Source organism: Mycetomoellerius zeteki, unplaced genomic scaffold, assembly GCF_001594055.1.
Source record: "Mycetomoellerius zeteki isolate Tzet28-1 unplaced genomic scaffold, Tzet1.0 scaffold20, whole genome shotgun sequence".
In the NCBI taxonomy this organism is placed as follows: domain Eukaryota; kingdom Metazoa; phylum Arthropoda; class Insecta; order Hymenoptera; family Formicidae; genus Mycetomoellerius; species Mycetomoellerius zeteki.
In genome coordinates, this window is record NW_017256957.1 from 64,407 (window position 1) to 88,826 (window position 24,420).

General features: G+C 31.4%; 1 protein-coding gene across 8 annotated transcripts in view; it reads right to left on the reverse strand.

Annotated features, from left to right (window-relative positions):
• The window catches only part of Shal (potassium voltage-gated channel protein Shal), a 115,842-nt gene that overhangs the window by 45,561 nt on the left and 45,861 nt on the right, over positions 1 to 24,420 (reverse strand). For 6 of the 8 annotated variants that reach the window (XM_018447378.1, XM_018447375.1, XM_018447383.1 and 3 more), the window contains exons 3-4: positions 20,957 to 21,145; positions 2,532 to 2,684 (exon numbers count right to left, since the gene is read on the reverse strand). In XM_018447378.1, coding sequence (XP_018302880.1) covers positions 2,532 to 2,684; positions 20,957 to 21,145 — 342 coding nt within the window. Of the gene's footprint in view, positions 1 to 2,531; positions 2,685 to 14,516; positions 14,565 to 17,527; positions 17,567 to 20,956; positions 21,146 to 24,420 lie in introns of those variants that run through there. The other 2 variants (XM_018447381.1, XM_018447382.1) reach the window with 2 other exon arrangements.

A 24,420-nucleotide genomic window follows, 5' to 3' on the forward strand; every position in this document is an offset into this window, starting at 1 on the left:
ATAAATCACATTTGGCACGATAAGTCAAAGGAACTATGGAATAAATATTTTTTAGATAATATAAATTAAAAATCATTTAGTACATGATATTATAAATTATATTCCAAAATATAAAGTGTTAAGATCAATCAAGCAAAAAAATACATGATTAATATTAAAATTAATATCAAAAGATATAGATGATAAAATTACTTATGATTTAATTTACTTTTTGTTTCTAAATAATAATGAAGCCCGCGCGACTGATGTAAATAATATATTAAGAAATGGTCGAACAATTACGAGAAGAGCAAAAAGTTTAGTGCACTATTCTATCCTTATAATTATGACATCGATTTAGAATTTGGTAGAGAGATAGCGATTACTATGAGTAGTGTCTTTTTAGATGTTGGGATGCTCAGTTATCTACGTTAAAATACTAAAGTCACAATTAATGTGTGCGACAAGATTCTGCGGTCAACGCGTACCTGAACAATCATACAAATTAATCAATAGTAATGTAGCGGAACAGAATGCTCACATGTTTAACACCTCATTGATCTGCCAATCTGGACATTTTCAGCGATAAATCTCCGGAAATTAAGCAAGCGGAATATCGACGATTCTATTAATTGCAGCGCTCCTATAGAGATTAAAATGACGATAAAATTATCGAGATTAGCACCTAATTCCTAAGAGTACCAGTTCAAAATTCGTATCTTCAGCGGCAGTGCTGGAGAGAGACAACACAAATCAAACTTATAAATCTTGGACAATTGGAGTTTATCTCTAGAATTAACTTTCTCGACTTTAATTTATGATCTATAACAGCAAAATGAATTCGATTACATCCGATCTATAAAACCTTCAACTTTCCTTATACTATATCATTTTTACATCCTTTGAATTTTGACTTTCATTATTTAAGAGAAATTTTGTTTTTTCATTATCACATCATGAAATATATTATAAAAATAATATACAAAATTCTCTCTCATAAAATTAATGCTATTCGGATAAAAAATTAGAGCTCTTAAAAATATTTATACAACATACTCTCGAAAATAATTTATATTATACATAAATTATATATATATAATCTTCGAAATAAATTAATTATATAAAAATATATATTCATCTAAATACGTACACATTTTTTTGATAATCATCATCTTATAAGAAGGTATAAATAAGGTAAAACTCCTTAACAATCTCTTATATTAAAAATAAAATATGAATGCATCTTGATTTGGAAAAAAATACATAATTTGATAAAATTTTAAAAGAATATAAACTATGATTTTTTCATCACTTAACGCAGCCATCGTGGACTACTCGCAAGTTAGTTGTAACTCAACTCACGTAGATAATTATAACCATTCTTGCCTTCAACGATACATTATTTTGTCCTTGTCTTTATCTTGAGAAATGAAAAATTTGACCTGAATGAGATAACTCCATCAGTTTCATATTAATCCCTTTAGATCTGCGATTTAATCTCCAGGAAAGTTAAGCGCGCTGAAGAATAAACGTTACAAAAAGAACAATTAATTAAAATTCTCACCAGAAGAGAAACTGCACGTTGTACCAATGACAACAGAAACGAAGATAGAGTAGCTATGGTACTCAGCAAAGAAAGACAGAGTATAATATATAGCGCTGTCTTGTTCTCCATACGCGATACGCATTGCAGTTAGTCTTTGTCACTAGAAACCTTAGATAATCGTAAATTTTGACTGAGAGCGACTAGAACGACCCTGAGGGATCAAGAATTAGAAGAGGCAACTGGCAGCCGGCCGTTAAAATGTTCATTCAGTTGGAAACGTCTGCTTTCCATTAGTGGCGACGATTAAAAGCGTCGTATCCGAATTAAGCGCTCCTTGAGAAGACGTTCATTTAATTAAGATTCCTTATTCGAGATGTGACTGCAATCCTAGTCAACCTTGTGCGAGTTGCATTCTTGTATCAATTTAATTCTCTCTAGCGTGAGAAGGTCGATTCGTTTTGCCACTAGTTAAAGAGCTTAGAAATAATACTTTCGTCGCGCGTGAAGCGATTAATTTCAACAAGACTGAAGTATACATTACGGATACCAAATTCACAATATTATTTGTTGTTCCCATCAAGAAATATATTAGATTATCGACTTGTGAAAACTCGATAAAGATAGCCAGCATCGCCGAAGAACAAGAATCCCAATCGACAGTCTAGAATTTGATGAGGTCGACCGGGTCGCAATGCGATGTGGTTTCATACCCGGCAATCGATTCCGAAGGTGGATTCTCTCGCCAAATAATTAAGATCGCGTCGACAGTCCTTACCCCGGCTCACACTCTCGTCTCGTTGTACGGGCTGGACGAGCTCGCGCCCTGGCGACGCTGCCGGTCGGCGTCGCCTGGCACGTTGAACACGACGTTCGGCACGGTCGTCGGGTCGACCGGGGCTGGCTGATAATGCGACCGACCGGGTTGCGATTGGTGAGAATGGGAGGAGGACGAGGGCGCGGTCTCGTTTATGGAGGTAATCGAGGCGAGTATACGTCGACCGCGTACCTGGTAACGTTGGGGGTAGCAGCGCCCGCAGCAGGACTGCAGCAGGCCGCCCCTGGAGGCAGTGCTGTGCGCGGGGGAGGTCAGGGGCGATGGCGAGCCCGGTCTCTTCGGAGCGCCGTTGTACGGCACCTCCATCTCCACGAATTCGCGGTCCTGGAAAAACAATAACAGACGGGGCTTTTAGGCGAGAAAGCTTCATCTATTTGAGAGTATTTGAGATGTGAAACGCTGAAGAGAACAGCCATGCTGTGGGATCAATGTCGTTAATGATGATATTCATTGAACTGTGAAAGGTTCAGGTAACAAATGTAAAAGGTTAACTAGATGGAATAATAAAAAGACTGACAATGAGTTAAAGTTAAAGGACGAAATAGATATACGATAAATTAAGAAAAATTGGAAAAAAGGGAAAAGAGAAAGCAAAGAATGGAAAAGATAAAATATGTTTGTCTGTGTATTTGTGTATGTGAGGATTGAAAAGAAGAAGTATTTAAAGTTTTTGATGTAGGTGCTAAAAAATCCATATGCCGTTGACAATGAGTAGAGCAACCAAGAATAACAAAAAAAATAATTGGATTGGATAGAACATAATAAGAAAAACTATGACGTATAGAATTCTTCTGGTTCCATTCATCTTACGAAAAAAGGCAAGGAGTTGCGAAGCTGAAGATACTATCAATTCTCAAGTGGGACATATTAATTAGAACACATTATATTACTGGAAAGCTTTATTTGGGCCATGCAAGATGAGATATAGAAAACACTTTCGTTAAAATATTTGACATGCTGAAAAAATGATAAAGGAGCATTATTATTTCGTCAATATCACATTTATCTACAATGGGAGAAATCAATATGCTCTCGAGTGTGTTATAATGGAAACACGTCTATAAGTTTATCGCATGATTTTGACTAACTATATTAGAATTATTATACAATTAATTATAAATTATTTTATCTTTGAAAATTGCTTATCGTAAAAGCAAAATGATTAATCGCCTAATTGCATGTAAAGCACTACATTGCATCACGAATATATTAGCAGGCTTTCAGCACAATCACATTTCGCATTTTCCTGGCGATGTAATAAAAATTCCCTTTAATATAAAACTTCGTTGACGTATTTTTCATTAAATTTTAATTTCTAACAAATAATAATTTCCCGCTACAGCTAACTAATTAATTAATCTACAATGCCGCTTTCACGCCGAGACAGGACGCAGTAAAGCTGCATTTCTCAACGCGTTGTCGTCACTGACCCAAGTTTGGTCGACCGTGTATTGCTTAATCTATGTACGAAGTTGCTGGTTAATCCAAATTAAACTGAAATGAGGAAGCAGCGTGCCCTTTCTGTTGTTACTCTGTTGAACTATTTCACACTTGCATTTCGTCCGCGGTTCTACGAACTTCCGCTTGAATTACATCGTATACATATATTTTGCATTAATTTGAGGTGGCATTAATTACAATGGCTAATGTTCTAATTACTGCTCATACATTATCACATGAATAAGCTTAACTCATATACTGAAAGAAATAATAATAATCAACATTCACCTATTAAGTAAATCTATTGATTTATCGTAAATAATAATTAGTCTTCTATCAAAATTTCCCCAGCTAATCATTCATGAAAAGTTCAATTTGTATTTTTAATGTGCCCGTATATTCAAAATATATTCACAAAAAATGTTCACAAAATTTTAAAATATTAATTAAACTTTCAGAATATTATATGAACATTTCTTGTATACATCACGAAAATCACTCGATCACTCACACGCAGTACGTTAACAGAGAGCCGCTGCAGAGATACATTAACTCGTAAATAAAAATCACCTGAAAAAGAATATGAAGAGCGCAGCATTTTGCCTGTGAATTGAGCTCCAAAGTAAAAATAAAAAAAATGTATGTTTGATAATAAAATTTCATTTAAAAATTAATTTAATATGTTCTCTGGATCTAGAATTTTTAGAAAAACTTTAATGTTACCAAATATATATGGAACATTCTCCGAATATGTAACGATGTATGAATAGAATTTTTAACGATTATTTGAATGTACTGTTACATTCCATAAATATATTTCAGGATATTCCGGAATACTCTATGAATGTTATTTTGAGATATTTGGAACATTTTACAAATATTTCAGGAATATTTAGTGTTAGCCATATAATTTATGTTCAAACAAACATATTTCTATAGTTTTCGATAGGATCTTTCTTTAATTTAATTTTTCACATATTGTTTATCGAATGGTGTTAAGACAATGCTTGGAAAAATAATTTGCATTGTTTGTGGAAAGAAAATGTGCATATAAAGATAAAATGCAACTTTATACGAAAAAAGAGTATAACCTATTCTGCTCTAAATTTCTGAAAACTTGTATTTCAATATTTTTCGCTCTCGCGATTCCTATTTTCCCTTTTATTACTTCATTCTTTATATTTTTATTTTATATTTTTATTTCACGCGACCTGTTATTATTGTTTTATTATAAAATTGAAATTATTAAAAAAGTTTGAATATAGATACGAAAAAATATATGCGTAAATATGTATGTGGAATTTTGTGATCAACATAAAAAACGGGATATCTTGAAGAAATCCCGCGAGAATTCGGAAACGAGAGGTTATCGAATGATCTCAATGTCTCTTGAGTGAATGTCGCGTTCTTGGATGCTGCACGAAGGGATATTGCTCGTGAACAGAATGGAGCCTCGATCTCTTTTGCGATAAATGCGCTCGAACAACTCGACAAGGTCCGTGTGAACTGGCAAAAGCTTTTGCCATGCGATAAATGACGATCGCGGCCGCGATAACTGTTCCCTTACCGTTTGCATAATTAGTAGATTCTACGCTACTATATACTGTGTAATCATTATAAGATCGTTTCGCTAGATTAGCAAAACGATCTTATAATAGCGTTGACAGGATACACTCATATATTTTATATATAAAATTTATGCACAAAACTGATGAGAGATAAAAAGCGTAATACTGATGCCCTGGTATATTAATATACATTGACGACACAAAAGAAGATGGAATATTGATTAAATAACCAAAAATTCTATATGCTTTAATAACAAATAGCGAACTGAATAGCATTAATGTAACAACAACAAAAAAACAAAAATGCAAGCAACTTTTATGGGCTATCATGTCGACATAAAGTGTTGTGTACTATAGTTACCAAAAGAAAGTATCACATAGATGCTTTATCAGCTTTTCAAAGAATTCTCTAAGGAGTCATGCATGACTTTCAAAGCTACAAATGGCTCGCATTTGAGCGAACTCGATCTTGGAAAACTACAGGATTACTCGCAAGAGACTGTCCGTATTTCAACATAGATCTTTCAGAGATACGCAATTTGTCCTCGTAAAGCCTTCATCGTTTAAACCAATGTATTCTAATCCCTTGGAAGAGTTTCGTAATTTATACAAGAAGCAACGCGGGATTATCGTTTATGATCTGTGCCGCAAAATTTACTCGAACAATTTCACAATACGTATTATTCAAATTTAAACTATTTAAAAATGAGGAAGACTAAGGCCAACAGAATGAGAAACAATGAAATGTATAGTAAATGTATGTGTATATCTAAATTATGCCATTAAAGCGGAATATTTTGACTTGATTAATTCTAAGTCTACTTCAGCTAATACAAAAATATGATATATCAATATCTGATGAATACGATGTACAATATCTAATAAAATTATGCGTTTAAATAGCTCGAAAAACATGTAAAAAGAAAGTACAATTTTTCTTTCATCGCGACTATTTAAGGATCATTTTATTTCTACATTTTTTAAATGTATTTTTCTTCATGGAATCCGAAAATTATCATAATAATAACGCTAAAAAAAATTAGTACATTGTGAAATAAAGTTAATAAAACCCTTATTCACATTGTTATAAAGTCGCTGTTATTTATGATTCAATCATTTAAAACTAATTCAGAGTTAAATCAACAACATTTTCCATTGTCTAATATCATTATTATGACAATTTTTGGTTTCTATGAAGAAAAATATATAAGAAAAAAAATACAGAAATAAAACGATCCCCAGTCATGAAAAAGTTATTCTACTTTTTCTGTTGTCCTCCATTCTCAAAACATGAAGTGGGTTAAACAAATTTATAACATAATATTGTGCTGATAGAAATATCGTGTCAGATTTGTAAAATAGAGTTCATTATTTATTTGTTATTTTTCCAACGTACGAGAATTAATTGAGTCCACTGTATAAAATAGTGCGATCTATTGTATGCAAATTGTCGTCAATTTTTAACCATAGAAATTGGCTAAATATAACGATAAGTCACAGATGGACAAAGTTTATAGGATACAATTCATATAATAATACGATATCTTTTCTACTCAACATCTTTCAATAAAAAAATCTAAACTACTTTAATTATTTATATCTTTTTTCGTAAAAAAAAATCCAAAATAAAATGTTCTATAAACTAATAAGAATTGATTTACAAAATAGAAATTACAGAAATTAAGAAAAACATATCAAAATTCTTTGACGTTAATCAAGAAAAATACATTGTTTCCCAAAATAGTTTAAAAAATTGAAAAACTATAAACAACAAAGATAGAATTTTTTTTATATCCAGGATATTTTTCTAAATAATATTAAAAAGTAACCATTTACAATTGCGATTTTCTCCAAAACGAAGCAAAAACGAGCATATCTCTAGAAAACATTTTTCTTAGTTTATCGATCCCTTACACACTCCCGAAGTTTTGACATTTAAATTCGGGACACTCTGTAGATAATTAGCCTTAAATAGTATATGACAAGTTCTTAATTTCATTTTGAAATCAAATGTTATGCGCAAATTATAAAATAACCATACCAATAAATGTGTAGAATATGTAAAATGAATTCTTCCTCGCTATATGATTTCTGTAAACTCAAGAAATTCAAGGATTTAAATAGCTTCTGTTGCTCCCCGTCCAATATATTCTGTAAGAGTTATTTATCCAAGGCCGGTCTGTATTCCATTGGCAAAGATCTTTCCTGCTGTCTACATAAAGACCAGATTAGACTAGTCTTTATCACGTCTTGCCGCGTTTTCGGGGGGTAACCAAGCATAGGGATAAAACGAGAAGCTTTCATAGGAGCGAGAACTGTCCAATAAAAGACGTCATCTCCCCTGTTATTTTCCCAAGTAAGATGTTGTAGTACGCTCCTGCACATATCGCATTGTATGCGCGGATATCACGCGAAAGGGAGCGCCGCTAATGACGGTATCACAGAAAGATGGATGGGTCGGATGCGCCAGTGCGATGTGCCGATCGATTCTTCGACATTTTTACCAATCCCTGTTACTGATGGACGAACAATTAACGTGAAATATAAATCTCGAGATTCAGATTTTCGAGCAACGTGCACACATCTTTCTGCGTGTTATTTTACTTTTAATCTTCATCCATTTTACTTTTAATCTACATCCATTTTTCTACATAATTTGATTTTAAGAATCCACACTCAGCACTGCAGCCATGTTAAATTATAATGGCAGAAGCAAAAAAATCGTACAAATTCATATCAGATAGCAAACGCATGAAGTATAACACGTTGCAAGCATTTGCGTTAGTAAAATTATTAAATTGCGCGAAATATATCAAAGATATTTTAGATATCATTTTATAAATAATGGTATAATTTAATCTCTATATTTATTCCCCGTTCGAAATAACTTTTAAACTACTGTATCATTTTATAATTATAAAATGTATTTACAAAGTTTATTAAGGAATAAAAACGATAAATATATATATAGAAATAAAAATAATTTTAATCTTTTGCATATATTACAAGTTTTACAATATGAGGCACATGTTTCACAGTGTTATGAGACATGACTGTTATTACTTATCACATTAATAAATTGAATCAACTGACAATAATTTCATTAATATTAACTCTAAAAAATAAAGTCATAACACAATAAGGCATATAACAGAGTAGTTCGTGCGAATTACTTCCGCTTCTTCTATTTTTTCTCACTCCTGCTGCGTAATCCTCGCGCGGCGTAAATACCGTGGTACAAAATACGTACGCATTTCCGACACGATACTTAACCTGTGATTGGCGTTCATAAATCAGTAACCGCTGTGTTGCCTCATAAATAACTCAACACAGCATCATGACCTGTCATACTTTGCGATTTTACGAATCACAGCAGCATTTTGACTATGCAATTCTTTGCTTCGTGAAAGAGCAGATCAGCACGTAGCTTTCAACGTAGCAGATCGGTCGGAAAAAATTGCAGATTCTTGAATCTTCTCTACATTCGCATTGAGTTGGCAATTGTAAAAGGATATTAGTTGCATAGAGATACGACTCCAGAGTCGATCTTATATATATGGTATTATTAATATAATTCCATCGTGCAAATGTGATGCACCGAATTTATCAACTAGTTTCTTTTAAACTAATCGCGTTGAATCTTTTTTATTAGCTTTCTCCTTTTAAATTGAAATTTTTGCAATCTAATAAAACATGTAACGCAACAAACAGCTTAATTTATATTATTGTATTCATTTATACCGGGCTTAAATTTATCGTGCAATGCATACTTATGGCCGCGTATTTCTTTGTCGTACGCGAAATTTAGCTGGCTTTTAGAGTATTGGAGCGTCACTGAATACCATAAGAGAAGGTAACGATTGCTTTTATATCCGTTCATACATAAAAGGTATCGTTCCCCGCAATGTTTCTTCGAGAATGGATATAATACCGTAGATGATTGTACTTTCTTCAGAAAGGGTTACTTGCTTTAATGTATTTCTCGCACGTCTGTGCATAAAATCACTTGCCGCTATAAAATTTTGTAAAACAATACGATTGTTGTATCGTAACATGAATCGCTATAAATGCGTAAAAGGGACCATTGGGACCGCTATTTAGTACGGTACGTGGATGTCAAATCAAATAACGGGTTTACTCCTGCATTACATTGGAAATATTTACGATTTTGTATATTACGCAAATGTATTGAATCGTAACTTCCGGTTTCGGTTCAATGATAATGTGAAACATTGCATTGCCTTGTCTCTATTTGTGCGGCAATTACGAGAAATTAATTGAAACATACAATAGTTATGATAGTATAATTGTTAGTGATTGGAATTTTTATGGTTTAGCATACAAAAGTATTCAAATTTATATAGATATATATGTATTTATATTCTCAGGTTTTTATTTTATTTTTTTATACTTGATTAAATGTCCAATGTAAATCGTTATCACAAATAAACGTGACAAATTCAATATTAATGATAATTGTTACACAAAAGCACATAAACGTACGTAATAAATCGATTGGTGTGTGAATTAAAATAATGACATTAGTAAAATATTTGTGACACGCGATGATACAAACATTAATCGACGTAATATTTTACAGCATTCCGCATTCAAGGTACAGAATTGCAATCGAGAATAAACACGCTGCCAGAAGTACAGCGGCGGAATTGCGGGCATGCATTGTCTAAATACCACGGTGACTGTGGAATCGACGGAATGACCGCTGCACATACGTCGATGTCGGCCACAACCCGACGTACTACATATCAGACATTGACCGTTGGACGAACTAGATCAATTGTCGGATTCATCAAGATAATCAAAAGGGACACGTTTGAATATACCACACACGTTAACTATAGATTCTATTCTAATTCTCGACGAAAACACTGAGATTTTTGAAGAAGTAAACTCTCTAGAATTAAGATGGAATAAATATAATAAATAGGAAGGTATAAATTCTATACAACTTTGATATTTCATAAAAAAATAATAAATTTCAAAAATTCATCAAAACGTAATCAATAAATAAAACATAGAAAACATGTTGATGAAATAATTTTATAATAAATATTATAAAATATAAAATGTATTTTATAAAATGCACTCATGCATTTATCAAAATGTCATTCAAACTTATTTCTTTGTCAATAAGTTGCCCTCCGTATTTTTCAGCAAAATGTCAATTTCCGATTTTCTGGAGATTATTGCTGATTTAAAATGTGTTTATTAGTATTACGCTAATATTAATAATATTTGCGCGATACATAAATGTTGAATGAATCGTTATACAATATTTCGAATCTTAATTCGATATAACAAGTTCTTTAAGATTATCGATCCGAAAGGATTCCGTCACGACTGCGACGGTCGAACGTTTTATTTCCTCCATTCTACAAGTTCCACTCTCATAAACTACTCAACCTTCCACCTTTTCCGGAGGGTTTGTTTCCAGTTGGCCGATATTAAATTCAGGACGGTCCATGTGCGTCACCATTTTCGGAGGTAATGCATACGTAACTGCGAACCCACCATATTATGCCTGCTTCCCTTTTCGGAGTTAGTTTCGAACAGACATTTGTTGGAGCAGTGTGCTATCCCGTGGAATACGCGCGCGCGCGACAAAATTCTAAAGATTTAATGAGAACACACGTGATTTTTTTCGATCTAAACGGAAAACATTTTGCCGCAGCAATTTTCCAAAACGTCAACTACTAATTGAACCATATATCTTTCCAGTTGAAATAACATGTGACATTCTGCAAAATTTTACAAACTGTAAGAGAACCTCCAACCTCATTCTCTCTTTATCATTTTTTTCATAAACCAATTTATTTACAAATTTTATAAAATATTTAATAAATTTTAATTATATATTTTTAAAAATTGTACACAGATTTTTGATAACATCTCTTTAAATTCCGATAGACACAATATTATTTTATAACAATTCTCCAAACATGTTGAATATTAATTGAGCGGATTTTTATGATTGTATTTCATAAAAATCCACAATTTATACTGTTATTATTTACCAGAATTAATTCTAATAATATACACAGACACGTTTCACTTTATTCGTTTCTGCTCCTTTTGCAATCCCTCGAATAAGAAATATTCTTTTTATCGATTTTATATTCCACTCAGAACAATTAACGTACTTCCTCGCACAAACGTCAATATTAATTCCGTCCATTTACATGATATTCCCAAGCGCTCCTGTTACATATTTATTTAATTCCACCCTCCAATTTCGATCATACAGTTACGATTTTAGAGCGTGCTTGTTTCAGCTTCAGATTATTATTATATGATCCTCGAGCAGATTTTTCTACTCTCCAAGAACCTACGTGCTATTTAAAGAGATAACCGTCTACAAACCACCTAATTATTAAAATTATATGATGATATATTAAAATGATGTTCAAAGAAAGCCAAAGAAGGGTTTTTCCTTTTCTCTTTCATGCTTTCACAAAGTTGTAAAAGTAAAAATAACTCACTCCCACTATATACACATTTCCAAATTTTTTTGAACTTCAAATTTTGCAAAATGTGCTCCTCTTTAATTTGTCAAAATACTACCCTTTAAACTTTTCTGACATCGCTAATAAGTACTTTACATCTCATAATAATTTATAGAATTATATCACTCAAAATGAATAAATCGAGGAGTAAATTGATCAATACTGTCGAATACCTCTTCAACATCAAAATGAGCTATAATTATTCATGGTAATGACGTTTTACATGCTGCGTCTGTGATCTGATTGTGCCTATAACCACGACCTGGAAGAAATCAATACGCCGACCAGAAGACGCCGACGATTGGTCGTATTCGACGAAGACGAAGCGAAACGTCTGCAAAGGCAAGACCAAGATGAAATAAAATGAGAATGATATGAATATAAAAAAATTGAAGTAATCTTCAGTGATATCTTAAAACCTATCAAATATATAAATTCACTAATCAATGATATCCCAAAAACAACAAAACTAATGAAGCAATTTCTTTCGCCGCAAACACAAATCTACTTTTTTATTTTAATGTTAAATAACAATATGTTACTTTTTTTAATAGAAAAACCTTTCTTCTTGATTATTAAATTTATCTTTTATACTTCATTAGTATTAAAACAATGACGATGTCAGAATGTCTCTCGTTAATCATCTATATAATAGAATCAAATGTATATATAAATCGAATGAAAATAACAATTTAATAAAAAATTCGTAAGTATTCAGCGCGATCGTAAATAGACGACAAAGCGGAAATCATTGATTTCTCGTTGTAGCTATTTGACATTCGCAAAGAAAATGAACAATCCGCAAATTATCAGTTGAAATATTAACTGTACAATCATTGTACATTCTTCATGTATAACAATGCAAATTCGCATGAACAGTACAAGGATTCCGTCGGAATATCCGAAGAAGAGATGTTACACTCTACCCCTGTTAGATTCCCGAAATATCTTCGTTTGTACGAACGCTAGTGGTACGATGACGTAAAGCGGCGCATCTAGTATGCATTTCGAGAAAGCACGTAGTTATGGCACACACATTTCTATATGAATCTAGGTGAGAATATTCCATTCCTGGCGGATATTTTTATATTTAGCTCAAAATCTATTAAAAATCCTTTTCTTCCTCTTGTTTCTCTTTTTTTCTACCGATAAAAAATATTTTATAAGAATAATTTCAAATTAATTATTCAGATATCTTGATGTCAATAATAAAAGGAAATTTTTTTCAAGAATCTTATGTAAGTATACAATTTTATCAAATAACTTTAATGTTTCCTGTGCTATTTTGTTCTGCATAAATACATTACGTATTATAAAAAATACATAATAACGTCTAGGAATAATGGTGTTTTAATCTTTGATAAATCAATCTAAATTCAATTGAAATTAATGGCAAAAATTAAAATATATATACTTTATCATTTGTGTTACAATGTTTTATTCCTCAACTTTAAATATTCTCGCAATTGAGCTTCAAGTCTATTTTTCATTAAAATAAGAGCTATCTTCTAAATTACATAATACGATGATATGTCATTATATAACACCTCTGAAGTTTACGTCGCCGATATTCTATAAGTTTGCACATAAAGTAAAAAAACTTGCAATTAGAGTTAAATCTCTATTTAAATCAAAGCTCGTTACAAAGTTGCAATATTTTAACATTATCGACATTACGTCAATGCTGCCAAGTTTTACATTTTTATTAAAATATATTTTCTAAAGTGTCATATGTTCCATAAGAAAATATCATATATCAATATTGTTAAAGAAAAACGCTAAACTCTTTTCTTTTTTAAATTTAAGAAGAGTTGCTCTCAAATTCATAAGTAACATTGTACGTTTTTCAAATTTCAATAAGAGCTGCAATTTAAAGACAACTCTAAGAAATTCTTTTTATTTTAAGTTAAAACTCACAAAATATTGCCGATATAAACTTTAGGAACATAAGTAAATAACAAATTACTATGTGTTGCGCTTCTTTCACACTCAAAATAGATTTCGATATAATATAGTATTATACACGGAGAGAAAGAACGATTTTGTTGAATTGTTTAACAATTTGACAACTATACAGATAAAAAAATTTCGCTGGAAAAATCAAAATCAAAATAATTATAGGTTTAAGCACAATAAACAATGCTACAAAAAATAATTTTGTCATTCTAACAACTTTTGTATAATTATTTTGATGGTTTAACAAATTTATTTTCAGATCTGTATCTAGCTCATTTTTAAGTACTTCACTAAAACTTTCCATATAATATAATATTATGTATGTACAACCGTCAATTTACATCATAAAATAATATAAAGTTGCAAGCCTGATTTATCATTCTTTGGAAACAAATATTAAGTTTACATATGTCGTACTCCGTGTCCAATTCTGAAATTCTTGCTCGAGTTTCACGTGACGCTCGGTCAGCGGTTTCGACTACGTCGTTCTGTGATCAAAACCTTCGTTTTCCTGAGAAAACATCACCGAGTCGAATATCGTGCGAACATTGTACTCTCGGGAGAAATTCAACACGATTTGCGCGAAACCCGGGGCTCGGAGGTCAAAGATACGTCAGCTTCGTGGATAATGTGAACAGCGAATTGATCGGAAACTCGATCTCGAAGCACCGCGACATCATCGTTTATAACATAGGATGCGTCCGTTATCAGGCACACTATCATCGTAACATCAGAAATGTCAAAATGCTAATGATGTAATTAACTATACATAACGACGGTTTATCTGTCAAAATTAGCAGATGTAAATATTCTAGCATATGTACGCTTAAATATTTGCGATTGCTCTCAAATATCGATTTGAATACTTGAATCAATTTGAAAATTATGAGAGTCAAGTTATTTGACTAACTGTATCATAAAAGAAATATTAATTGGTTGTTTATATAGATACAATTATAATCTTTCTCTATAATGAAAATCGAATACAATTTTATTTATTTAAACGTATTTGTGCGTTTAAATTGTTGTAAAAAGTGCGATACATAAAAATTCCAAATTTTTGAGAATCACTTTAATAATATTGTAGAGTAATAAAAGTACGTATACTTATAAAGTATGTTTTTTCTTTATGTTTTTATTGTTTTGCAAGCAACTAAAAAAATCACAATTTTTAACTATATGTTGTAGCAAATATGAGCAATATATTATATATTTAAAAGAATTGAACAAAGAAACAAAATTAATTGATCAGTTTAATCATTTATTTATATATAACACCAAAAATCACGAAGAATAAATCAGAATTTACAGTATTATAAATATGAATAGTTTAAGTATTTAAGCAAATAAAGTTGTTTTTACTGCATTGGCAGTTCTACAGTTCTGTCAAAGCATCACGTGTAAATTTCACTATTAAAATGATTAACCGGAAGTTAATCATGTAACATAGTAAGAGGCTGAAAGGTCACTCCAAATTCAGGCTAAGTTACTGCTTGTGCAAAATGTAAATTCACTAATAATATTGCGCAGGTGAATATGATCGCGCGTAACCGAATTTGTTTCTCTATCTAATCTACAAAATACCTTATAGAGAGAACTCCCAAAGGAACAAAAGCAGCACAAGGGCAAACTTGTGTTACCACCTGCTTACATGCATAGTACTTAGCTTATACTGGGTAAATATACAAGGGATAGCAGAATTACCCTACTGACACGTTGGATTATAAAAAAATGAACAATTAAACTTTGTATATACTTTTTGTATATACTCTTTTTGTTAGTTCTGCTTTCTTAATTATTTTACAAAAATATTTTTCAAAACTTTGAAGAAAAAATAAAAATAAAAGACGGTATACTCAAAAATTATAGGTTTGGATTTAAAGTTAAATATAATTCTCACAATGTTAGTATTGATATAAACATATAGTTTTAAAGGATTGAAAAAAAACCCAATTTTTCCAAATTTTCCGCGGATTTTTTCGATTTTTTGCCCTAAGGGTAGAAAAATTCATTTTGGAAAAATTCACGCGTGCTTGTAAAACCTACCATGTTTGCTTCTCGGTTCTTTCCATAAAGAAAATAATTGCGTGTGGGTACACAGCGGAATAAGTTAACAGAAATTTTGAAATTGTATAAAAGATTGAGGTCGCATAATGTATTCAATAAAACATACAAAACATACACTATTGCACCATTAATGTAAGAATTAAAAATATAGAGTCCAAACATCAAGTTTATATGATAATAGTAGGTCTAGAAAATAATTTGGATTTAAATTGAATTCGTAACAAAATATTTGAAAAAAAATAAACTACAAAGAGACACTTCAGGAGTTCATTAGATCGGAGTATGACAAGCTAAAGTTAAAAATCTGTCTACTTAAGCTTTGCCATGTACTAAAGGAAGGTTAGATTAGGTTTTACTATAAAAATAGAAGGATAACTAAAAAATTTTAATAAAAATAATGCTATATAATTTCATAGATCGCATTAATTTTATAAAGGAATTTAAAAGTTACTTATTATGTCTTTTACATAGCAAAAACAACAATTTTTCCAAAAAATTAATTTTTCGGAAAAAACCGAAATTTATCCGGTTTTTTTCCAGCAATTTGAAAAAAGCTGCTTTTAAAACTATATATAAGCACCCTCACGGATTTAACCATCCCTTTTGTGACCGTTGTTCGGTTCTGAAGAGACCACCGTAGAAATGCATCATAGATTTTAAATGTTGATGTTCATATCAACACTAACACGGTAAGAATTATGTAGACACCACATGATGTTAAATCCATATCCATATTTTTTAGAGTGTAGGAATAAATCGCGGAATTTAATAATAGTCCTCATTTGTTGTCATTAACATTTTCTTAGAAATATAATTGCCATTATCGTTTTCTAACAAGATTCATAAATGTAAAGTTAATGTAAAAATCTAAAATATATGCAACTGAAATAAAAATAACAAGAATTGATAGAAACCAGTAAATAATATTATACAATTTCTTGAAATAAAAGTAGAATTGGATAGAAAGAATTTGTGGTAGCCTAAGAGCTGCCTGGTGGTCTAGTATATCTTTGTATCTCTTAGAAAGTTTTAATACTTTTTCGTTCTGCAGGATTGTCTTAGTTCTGCATCGTCCTCTTGAGATTTGACTAACTCTTCGAAAATTTATTACATGGATTGCTTTAGTTCGAGAGAGAGTATCTACTACAATATTATCCCTTTCGAATATATGTCAAATGTCAATTATGAACTGATCGATATACTCTAAATAGCGAATCTGTCAAAAAGAGCCAAGAAGTGGATTTTGATTGAAAGTATATATGGTTGGTTTTTGTGATTCGTATCGATATATAAACTGTGAAATATCGTCCTTCTATCATGTACCTTTACTATTTAACTGCTGAGTAAATCGCCAATAGTTCTCGGTCGTACATCTATATTTAGTCTAAACTCAGCTAAGCTTCTTTTCAGAAATACGAGCTGTAGCCATCCCTTTTGTGACCGTTCGGTTCTGAAGAGACCACCGTAGAATTGCATCAATTGTATAGGTGAATTCTGCTTCTGGAGCTGGATGTGCCAGTAAAATAGCTTTGAAAAGATTTTTTACAATCGTTGAATACTTGCTCTAATTTTTATGTCTACGCTGGTATCTTCCCTTTCGTTTTTTAACCTCCCAGTGCGTCGTTTAGCTTTACTTAGTTTATCAGTACTTCTGGGATGAAACGTTTATATAAGTTGAATGTCTCCAGAAATTGCTATTTGATGATGCTTTATCTCGAAACATCGTGTAACGGTTCTTTTTTTATTAAAAGTTATACGCTTTCTACTAAGACGAAACGAAAGAAATTTTAATCGAGAAATTTTGTTCATTTAATTTAAAATAGGTTAATTTAATATCGGTGTATAAATTTAACATTATGCGGAGTTTATATAATTTCACTGTTATTAATATCAACACTAACATAATACAGATTTAATATCATAGATTTGAAATCCATACCATAATGTTGATATAAACACCAAGAGTTTTAAATTGACACCATATTAGGATTAATATTAATACTGATACGGTGAGAATCATATAGACATCTCATGATATTAAATTCTAGAGTTGGAAAGTAACGCGTTATTTGTAACGCCGATACCTTTTACGTTACTTTTTTTCGATAACGATCGTTTTCTATCTGTAACAGTAACGATAACGTCGTTACATTTTTACATTAACGGTCACGATTCAGTCGTTATTTTTATCATTATTTCAATTTTTATTAGATGGTTTGGATTGGATATTTTGATATTGCTGCACTAAAAAATGTTTCGATGTATAGAATACTTCTAGTTACCCAAGTTATGTTGTTGTTATAAGAAATGAGTGAAGTACAATACTTAAATTTTTTTACTTGTGACAAATCTTTCATGATACATTTTTGGTTCAATGTTGTAAAAAAAAAAATAATATATTATTTACTAACAACCGTACAAAGGTATAGGTAATTTATTTATATATTTGTACTATTATTTAAATACCTATTTGTTCCTCATTTTACAATATCGACTTCTAACAAGGGTTTGTTAACAATTGTTAAACAAAAAAATTAAAAAAATTTTTTTCTTCACAACATTGAAGTACTCTTGAAACCGTACAACTTTTGTTTAAAAAATTTTTTTCTATCTTTTGTACTTCCGACGGTATTTAGCTCGAAATAGAAATACCATTTTTTTTTCAAAGGGGTATTTCATCCCTTAAACATGAGTTAGCGCATGTATAAAAAAATACATGTCTCTTAGATTTTCGTGTTTAACAACATATTTCATGGAGAATCAAATCGGTTCCGGACAGTTGTGAAACTTCCCTTAAGTATCATCTTATGCTAATAAGCTGTCATATGAATTATGACGTATATTACAATCCCTATAAATATCCTACACGTCACAAATTTCTTCTCTTTTTCTCGTTTTAGCGTAATAAACTCTCTTCTGTATATAACTAGCTGTCATTACATACGTTGTATAAATCGCGAGGCATACCTATTTATAATCTTTTCATGTACACATCTCGCGCACGCGTGCATGTCGCGGTTTTAAATGTTTTAATTGTATAAACCTGTATGCATCTCTGCGCAGAACATGCACATATGTATGTATATAACATGAGCAAAATGTATCGGAAAAATGGCACCTTTTTCTGCAGCTACAAATCCTTTTACATGGAATCGAATTTCTCTGGAAAATTTATTTGAGGTTTATATTAATCCTCTCTCTCTCTCTCTCTCTCTCTCTCTCTCTCTCTCTCTCACACACACACACACACAGAGCTTCTATCTTTTTTTTAAACTTCCGTAATTCTCGTCAAATTTTTATTTTATTCTATGATAACAAAGTCAGTCAGGTAATAAAAAAGAGTAGCAATATAATATATTCTTAATCCATAAAATTAGATTTTAATTATTCATGAATTGCTTTCATTAAATCTTAATTCTTATGTATTTCAACGGAGATTGCATAGATTATATAAACCGTTATTCTGCATTTAATAAAGAAGAATTACTCGAAATGAGCCATCGGATATGTTTATTTTATAATGTATTCCTACTATCAAATCTAAAGTCACACTTTAATTGCTATTTTTAGTTAAAAAAATATATGTTAAGATCATTTTCATATTTTACTGTATCGCTTTTTCATCTAACTTTACTGTAACTTTTGTCTGCATTTGTAAGAGATTTTTAATGCCCCGCATGTACGATACCACAACAGCACATTTCTGTAGCAGCAGTAACTCCGTAAACGAGGGTTGGTCGTATGTATTCGGGCTTGATAAAGACTACACACCGTTCGCGGCAACCCTCGCTTGCGCAACCAACCTCTCACCAGGCTAAAATTAGACGAGCAGACGGAGCGTCCGGGAGACAGAGAGAGAGACTAGGGTTTATTCAAATTACTCCGGTACTCGGCAATACTCGCGAAACGGACTGCCGGATTTTCGAGGTGGAATACCTATTGAATTCTCGGTACGAAAACGGAAGTGTCGACGATGCATTCGCGACGATGCAGTTGCTTTGTCGTTTCGCGTGGGATTAATGACGGAACGCTGAAGACATACCGAGTTTTTGTAGGAGTTTGTCGTCGTTCGCCGAGAGAACATTGCATTCATGAATGATTAATTATTATCATTTTGCTGATTAATCTTCGTCACAACGTTCTTTATGCAAAATGTCGAAAAACTCTACGTAATGATACCGAAGTAGCCTTTATATTATCCTGAAGGTTTTCTTAATTTTCCTAGAGGTCATTCTTCTTTTCATAGCATGGTCATTTAATAGAAAATATCAATACATATTGGTACATTTCAGCAACATACACAGGCGACATTGTGTAACACAGTATATGATTTTATTCTAACTATAACACAAGTCAACACAATCGTATATAGATAAAATGCTATGCTCGACCGTGTTGTTTTATATCACTTCACTAATAACAAATTTTTACAATTCATTACCATTTATTTTTTTAGAAGTGATACTCCAATAAGATATTCTCGATTATATTCGGATATATTTAGACATAGGTATATGACACCTTTTTTTATTTCGCTCTGGTGATGAAATAAAAAAGCTAAGCAACGTTTCAGCTACAAGTCGATACTGTGTATTACTGTGTCACATACTGCGTATAACTGTGTTTCATTGCTGAAAAGCATTCATTGTATTATATCAATACATCATTATATAATGTATTGATAATACGCTTGCAATTCAGTATTTATAATTTTAATTACCAAATCGACGTGTGTATACTACTTTAAAAAAAAATCTCCTTTAAATTAAGGACGTAATTTCTTTCCTTGGTACATCTTAATTTATATAGCGTTAATTTTAGAATATGTCGAACTTTAGAATATGTAATAAAAGAAGAAAGAATATTACTCAAGATCTTTCATTGTCAAAGCAAGAAATAAAAGATAAAATCCCTTGTTTAAGAAAGTTAATTTATCGGTGAGATTTCAAGGATTTTAGAGCGATTCAACGGGTACTAAGGGGACATTAGAGTTTTCGCATAAAAGCACAATATGCAGCTGGTATTATATAGAAGTAGTTACCGTGGTCTTCTCCAAGCAACGAAGTAGGTGATGATGTTGCAGCTCGAAGATATCCTCCTCTTTGTAGAACTCCTCCAACTGCAGCCCGCTCTCCTGAGCGGCCAAACGAGCCTCCGCTGCCTTCTTTTTGCTTACGAAAGCGGCACCGCTCGACGCCTTCGCGATTCTGATACGTGCCAATCTAGCTTTCTGTAACACGAAAAAATTCATGTAGTGCTTTATACTTGTAATAAAATCTAAAATTAAAATTAGTTACAGAATCAGTTCATTTTCTGTTAAAATTATGATTAAAAGATACAATAAATAATAAGAATTAAAAAAACCAACATGAACATATTAAATGTTTGTGACGAATCTTCTAGAGATTTAAACACTTGAAAGTTAGTTTCTACTAAAAATAATACTACTAATAATAATAGTAATAAATGATATTTTAATTAATAATATTAGTAAAAATTAATAAAAATTTACTATTATTACTTATTATTTTTACAAAAAAATTTTTCTTTTAATAATTAAAATACAAAGCGATATGTAAGTATTTAAGTTATTAATAAAAATAGACTTTCAATTATTTAAATCTTTATCATTAATATATAATATATATATATATATTATATTTTATTTTTGCCATTTTTTCAAAATTTAAATTCTGTAGTATGTAATTTCATTGTATGCTTAAAAAATATGCAAATAATAATTTTAATTTTTATAACCATGCGCAATTGATTAAAATAAATTCAGACCTCAAAAGATCCGTCGCGTGAAAAACGTATACATTTGTATTACTTTATGGATTAAGTATATATACACAAGAATATCTCTCTCTCTCTCTCTCCTGCCTTTCTCCTCACTTCTCAATGTTTACTAGGATAAATTTCTGCTAAGGCCAGAATAAACTTCTGTTTTGGCGTGGCATATAGCATCCGGACTTCATAGTGTTTCCTTAAATCCCCATTTTACGCCACGCGAAGAAGCTTTCGGTTAAAAATGGCTAACTTTCGTAAATGTTCTACGAAATTCTTAAATTATTGTTGAAAAGAAAGTTTCCTCAAAAAAATTTGCTCTTTTTCGATGACTCTTAATTCTCTTTTAAAGTATAAAACTTTTCAGTTTAATCCTTATTTTTACATTATGTGCGTTTTATAATTTACGATAAAACAAAAGTGTATTTGAAAATCTTATTTACAATAAATTCATCTCAATAAATACATTATTATTTCCGCTTATATAACGGATATCATTCGTCTTCACTATCATTATTCTCACTTATCTTATTTAAAAAAGACTAAGTACGTTCTCTATTCCAACAAAACGGAAGCGATCCTCATAAATGTTACAACTATACATACTCGTATAAGATATTTCGTGTCTATCATTAAAATTTTGCAGATCTCGATTTCAAAATGAATAAAAATGTAATATGATATATTATAATTTAACAATGCTTTAAAATTATTAAGATTTTATTACAGATAAGTAGAATACATGTAACGTTAAATCCCATTACTGTTATATAAACTTTAAAATCAATAACTTGAAAATACCTACAACATACATTATCCAATTGCTTCTTCATTAACAATAAAATAAAATCATAAAAGTGGAACACAATGTGAAAACTTGCGGAGCTCGTAAAGCTTAAGATATAGCAAGCAATATTATAACTATAGCAGTTGAAAATCTTTGAATCATTTATTTATAATCCCGGACAAGAGAGAAACTATAAATAAACATGGGTCTTTCCGCCCTGTATTTTTCTATGCGTCTTTATAAATAAACGACCTTATGCAACCTTATTGACGTCGCATACAACCACGTGTTTAATTTTTTTTTCTTACGGTCGACCTGCAACAACTATTCGCGCTATTTTATGCGACAAGAAATCTGCGCGCGACTAGCGAACACATATAGGAGGATGCCAAAAATCTATGGAAAATTGCCTAACGCGTCGCAGGTCAAAACAGGTGTCATTCGAAAGGTCTAGGTCGAAGTTTTCAATAGGGACAAAGTTGTTAAGTGCGTTCTTCACAAGTTATAGGTCACGAAAGACTCTCTTATAAATAAAAAGTTGTCAGATCCATTCGCCACCAAGAGCCACCTTCTATAGTGATGACGGGCTAAGTCTGGCACCGCAATCAAACTAAATACTTGATCTACGTTTTAGTAGATCAAGAAAAGATCGGTGCCGAGACAGTAGTCGGTTACTATTGTCAGTGCAAAAATGGCAAGAAAACTGTAGGGTGCTGTGCACACATCATGACAGAGATTCAAATATCGCAAAATCGCTGAGCGACCTCTGAATGGTACTTGAAAGCTCTGACGAAGACTCGACTTTTCTTAATATTTTACACATAAAAATACAAGATATGCACATAAAAAATCTTTGCTCATAAATCATAAGAAATAAATTTCGATGTTAAAGTCTATCTTCCCCTTTAATATTCGCTTGAAAAAATTACTTCTAAATTTATAAAAAAGATCCAGTTAAAATATTGCATTTCTTCCATAGCAAAACTTCGAACAGATATTACTTTTACTTATAATACTTTAACATTAAACTTTAAATAATTTTGGTAATTCTCAAAAATGATTTTTATCTCAAAATATAACTTAAATTAAAAAATTTAATTTCCAAATAAATATTTTCAAATGAAAAATATAGTGCCAGAAATTTTAAATATATGATAACCAAGTCTGCCAAGATCACACATTGTAAATTGTGTGCTACATATTATGTTGGCAGAACTCTGACAGCAGTCGAGCATCCCGTATGAAAAGGAACTATTTAGAACTACTCAGATTTCTGTAGTTACTATTCAATTTCTGTAGTTACTCGACTACTAGGAACTATGGCGACTACGTGCGCGAATAGTATTACTATTCCATTACTGTCCATGCAGTTACTTTTTAGAACTATTCGCCAATAGTCGTAATTACTGTTTAATTACTGTTTAGTTACGTAGATGCAAATAGTTACTTTTCAGAACTATTTGTCAAAAGTTCTGATTTGTCGTAGTCACTATTCAATTACTATTTCATTAAAAATTATTATCATCGCTATTATCCCATGCAAATAGCAAAAGCTGAAGTTATTTGTCGTGAAAATGACATGAAAGGCGTTACTTTGATATCAAAATGGGTGTAACTTCATTTTCGAAGAAATAAAAAATACTGCAGTTATTCAAAACATAAACTGATCGTTGAAAGCTTTTTCGTAAACGTTGCGGCTAGAGTTTTGATATAATGGAATAGTATCGGAATTTTTGCGGTTTTACGCGATATTACACTGCGAATAAACTCTCGACAGATTCTTTTCCGGCCGCAAACGAGGATTAACGGCAAAGTCCGCATGGCCATGTATCGACCGTGTTAATTTTGTAACTTTCGCAACTTGCATTATTTAATTGCGGAAATTGTGGCAGACGATTACGAGCACTAATTCAATGTCCACGTCTCGAACA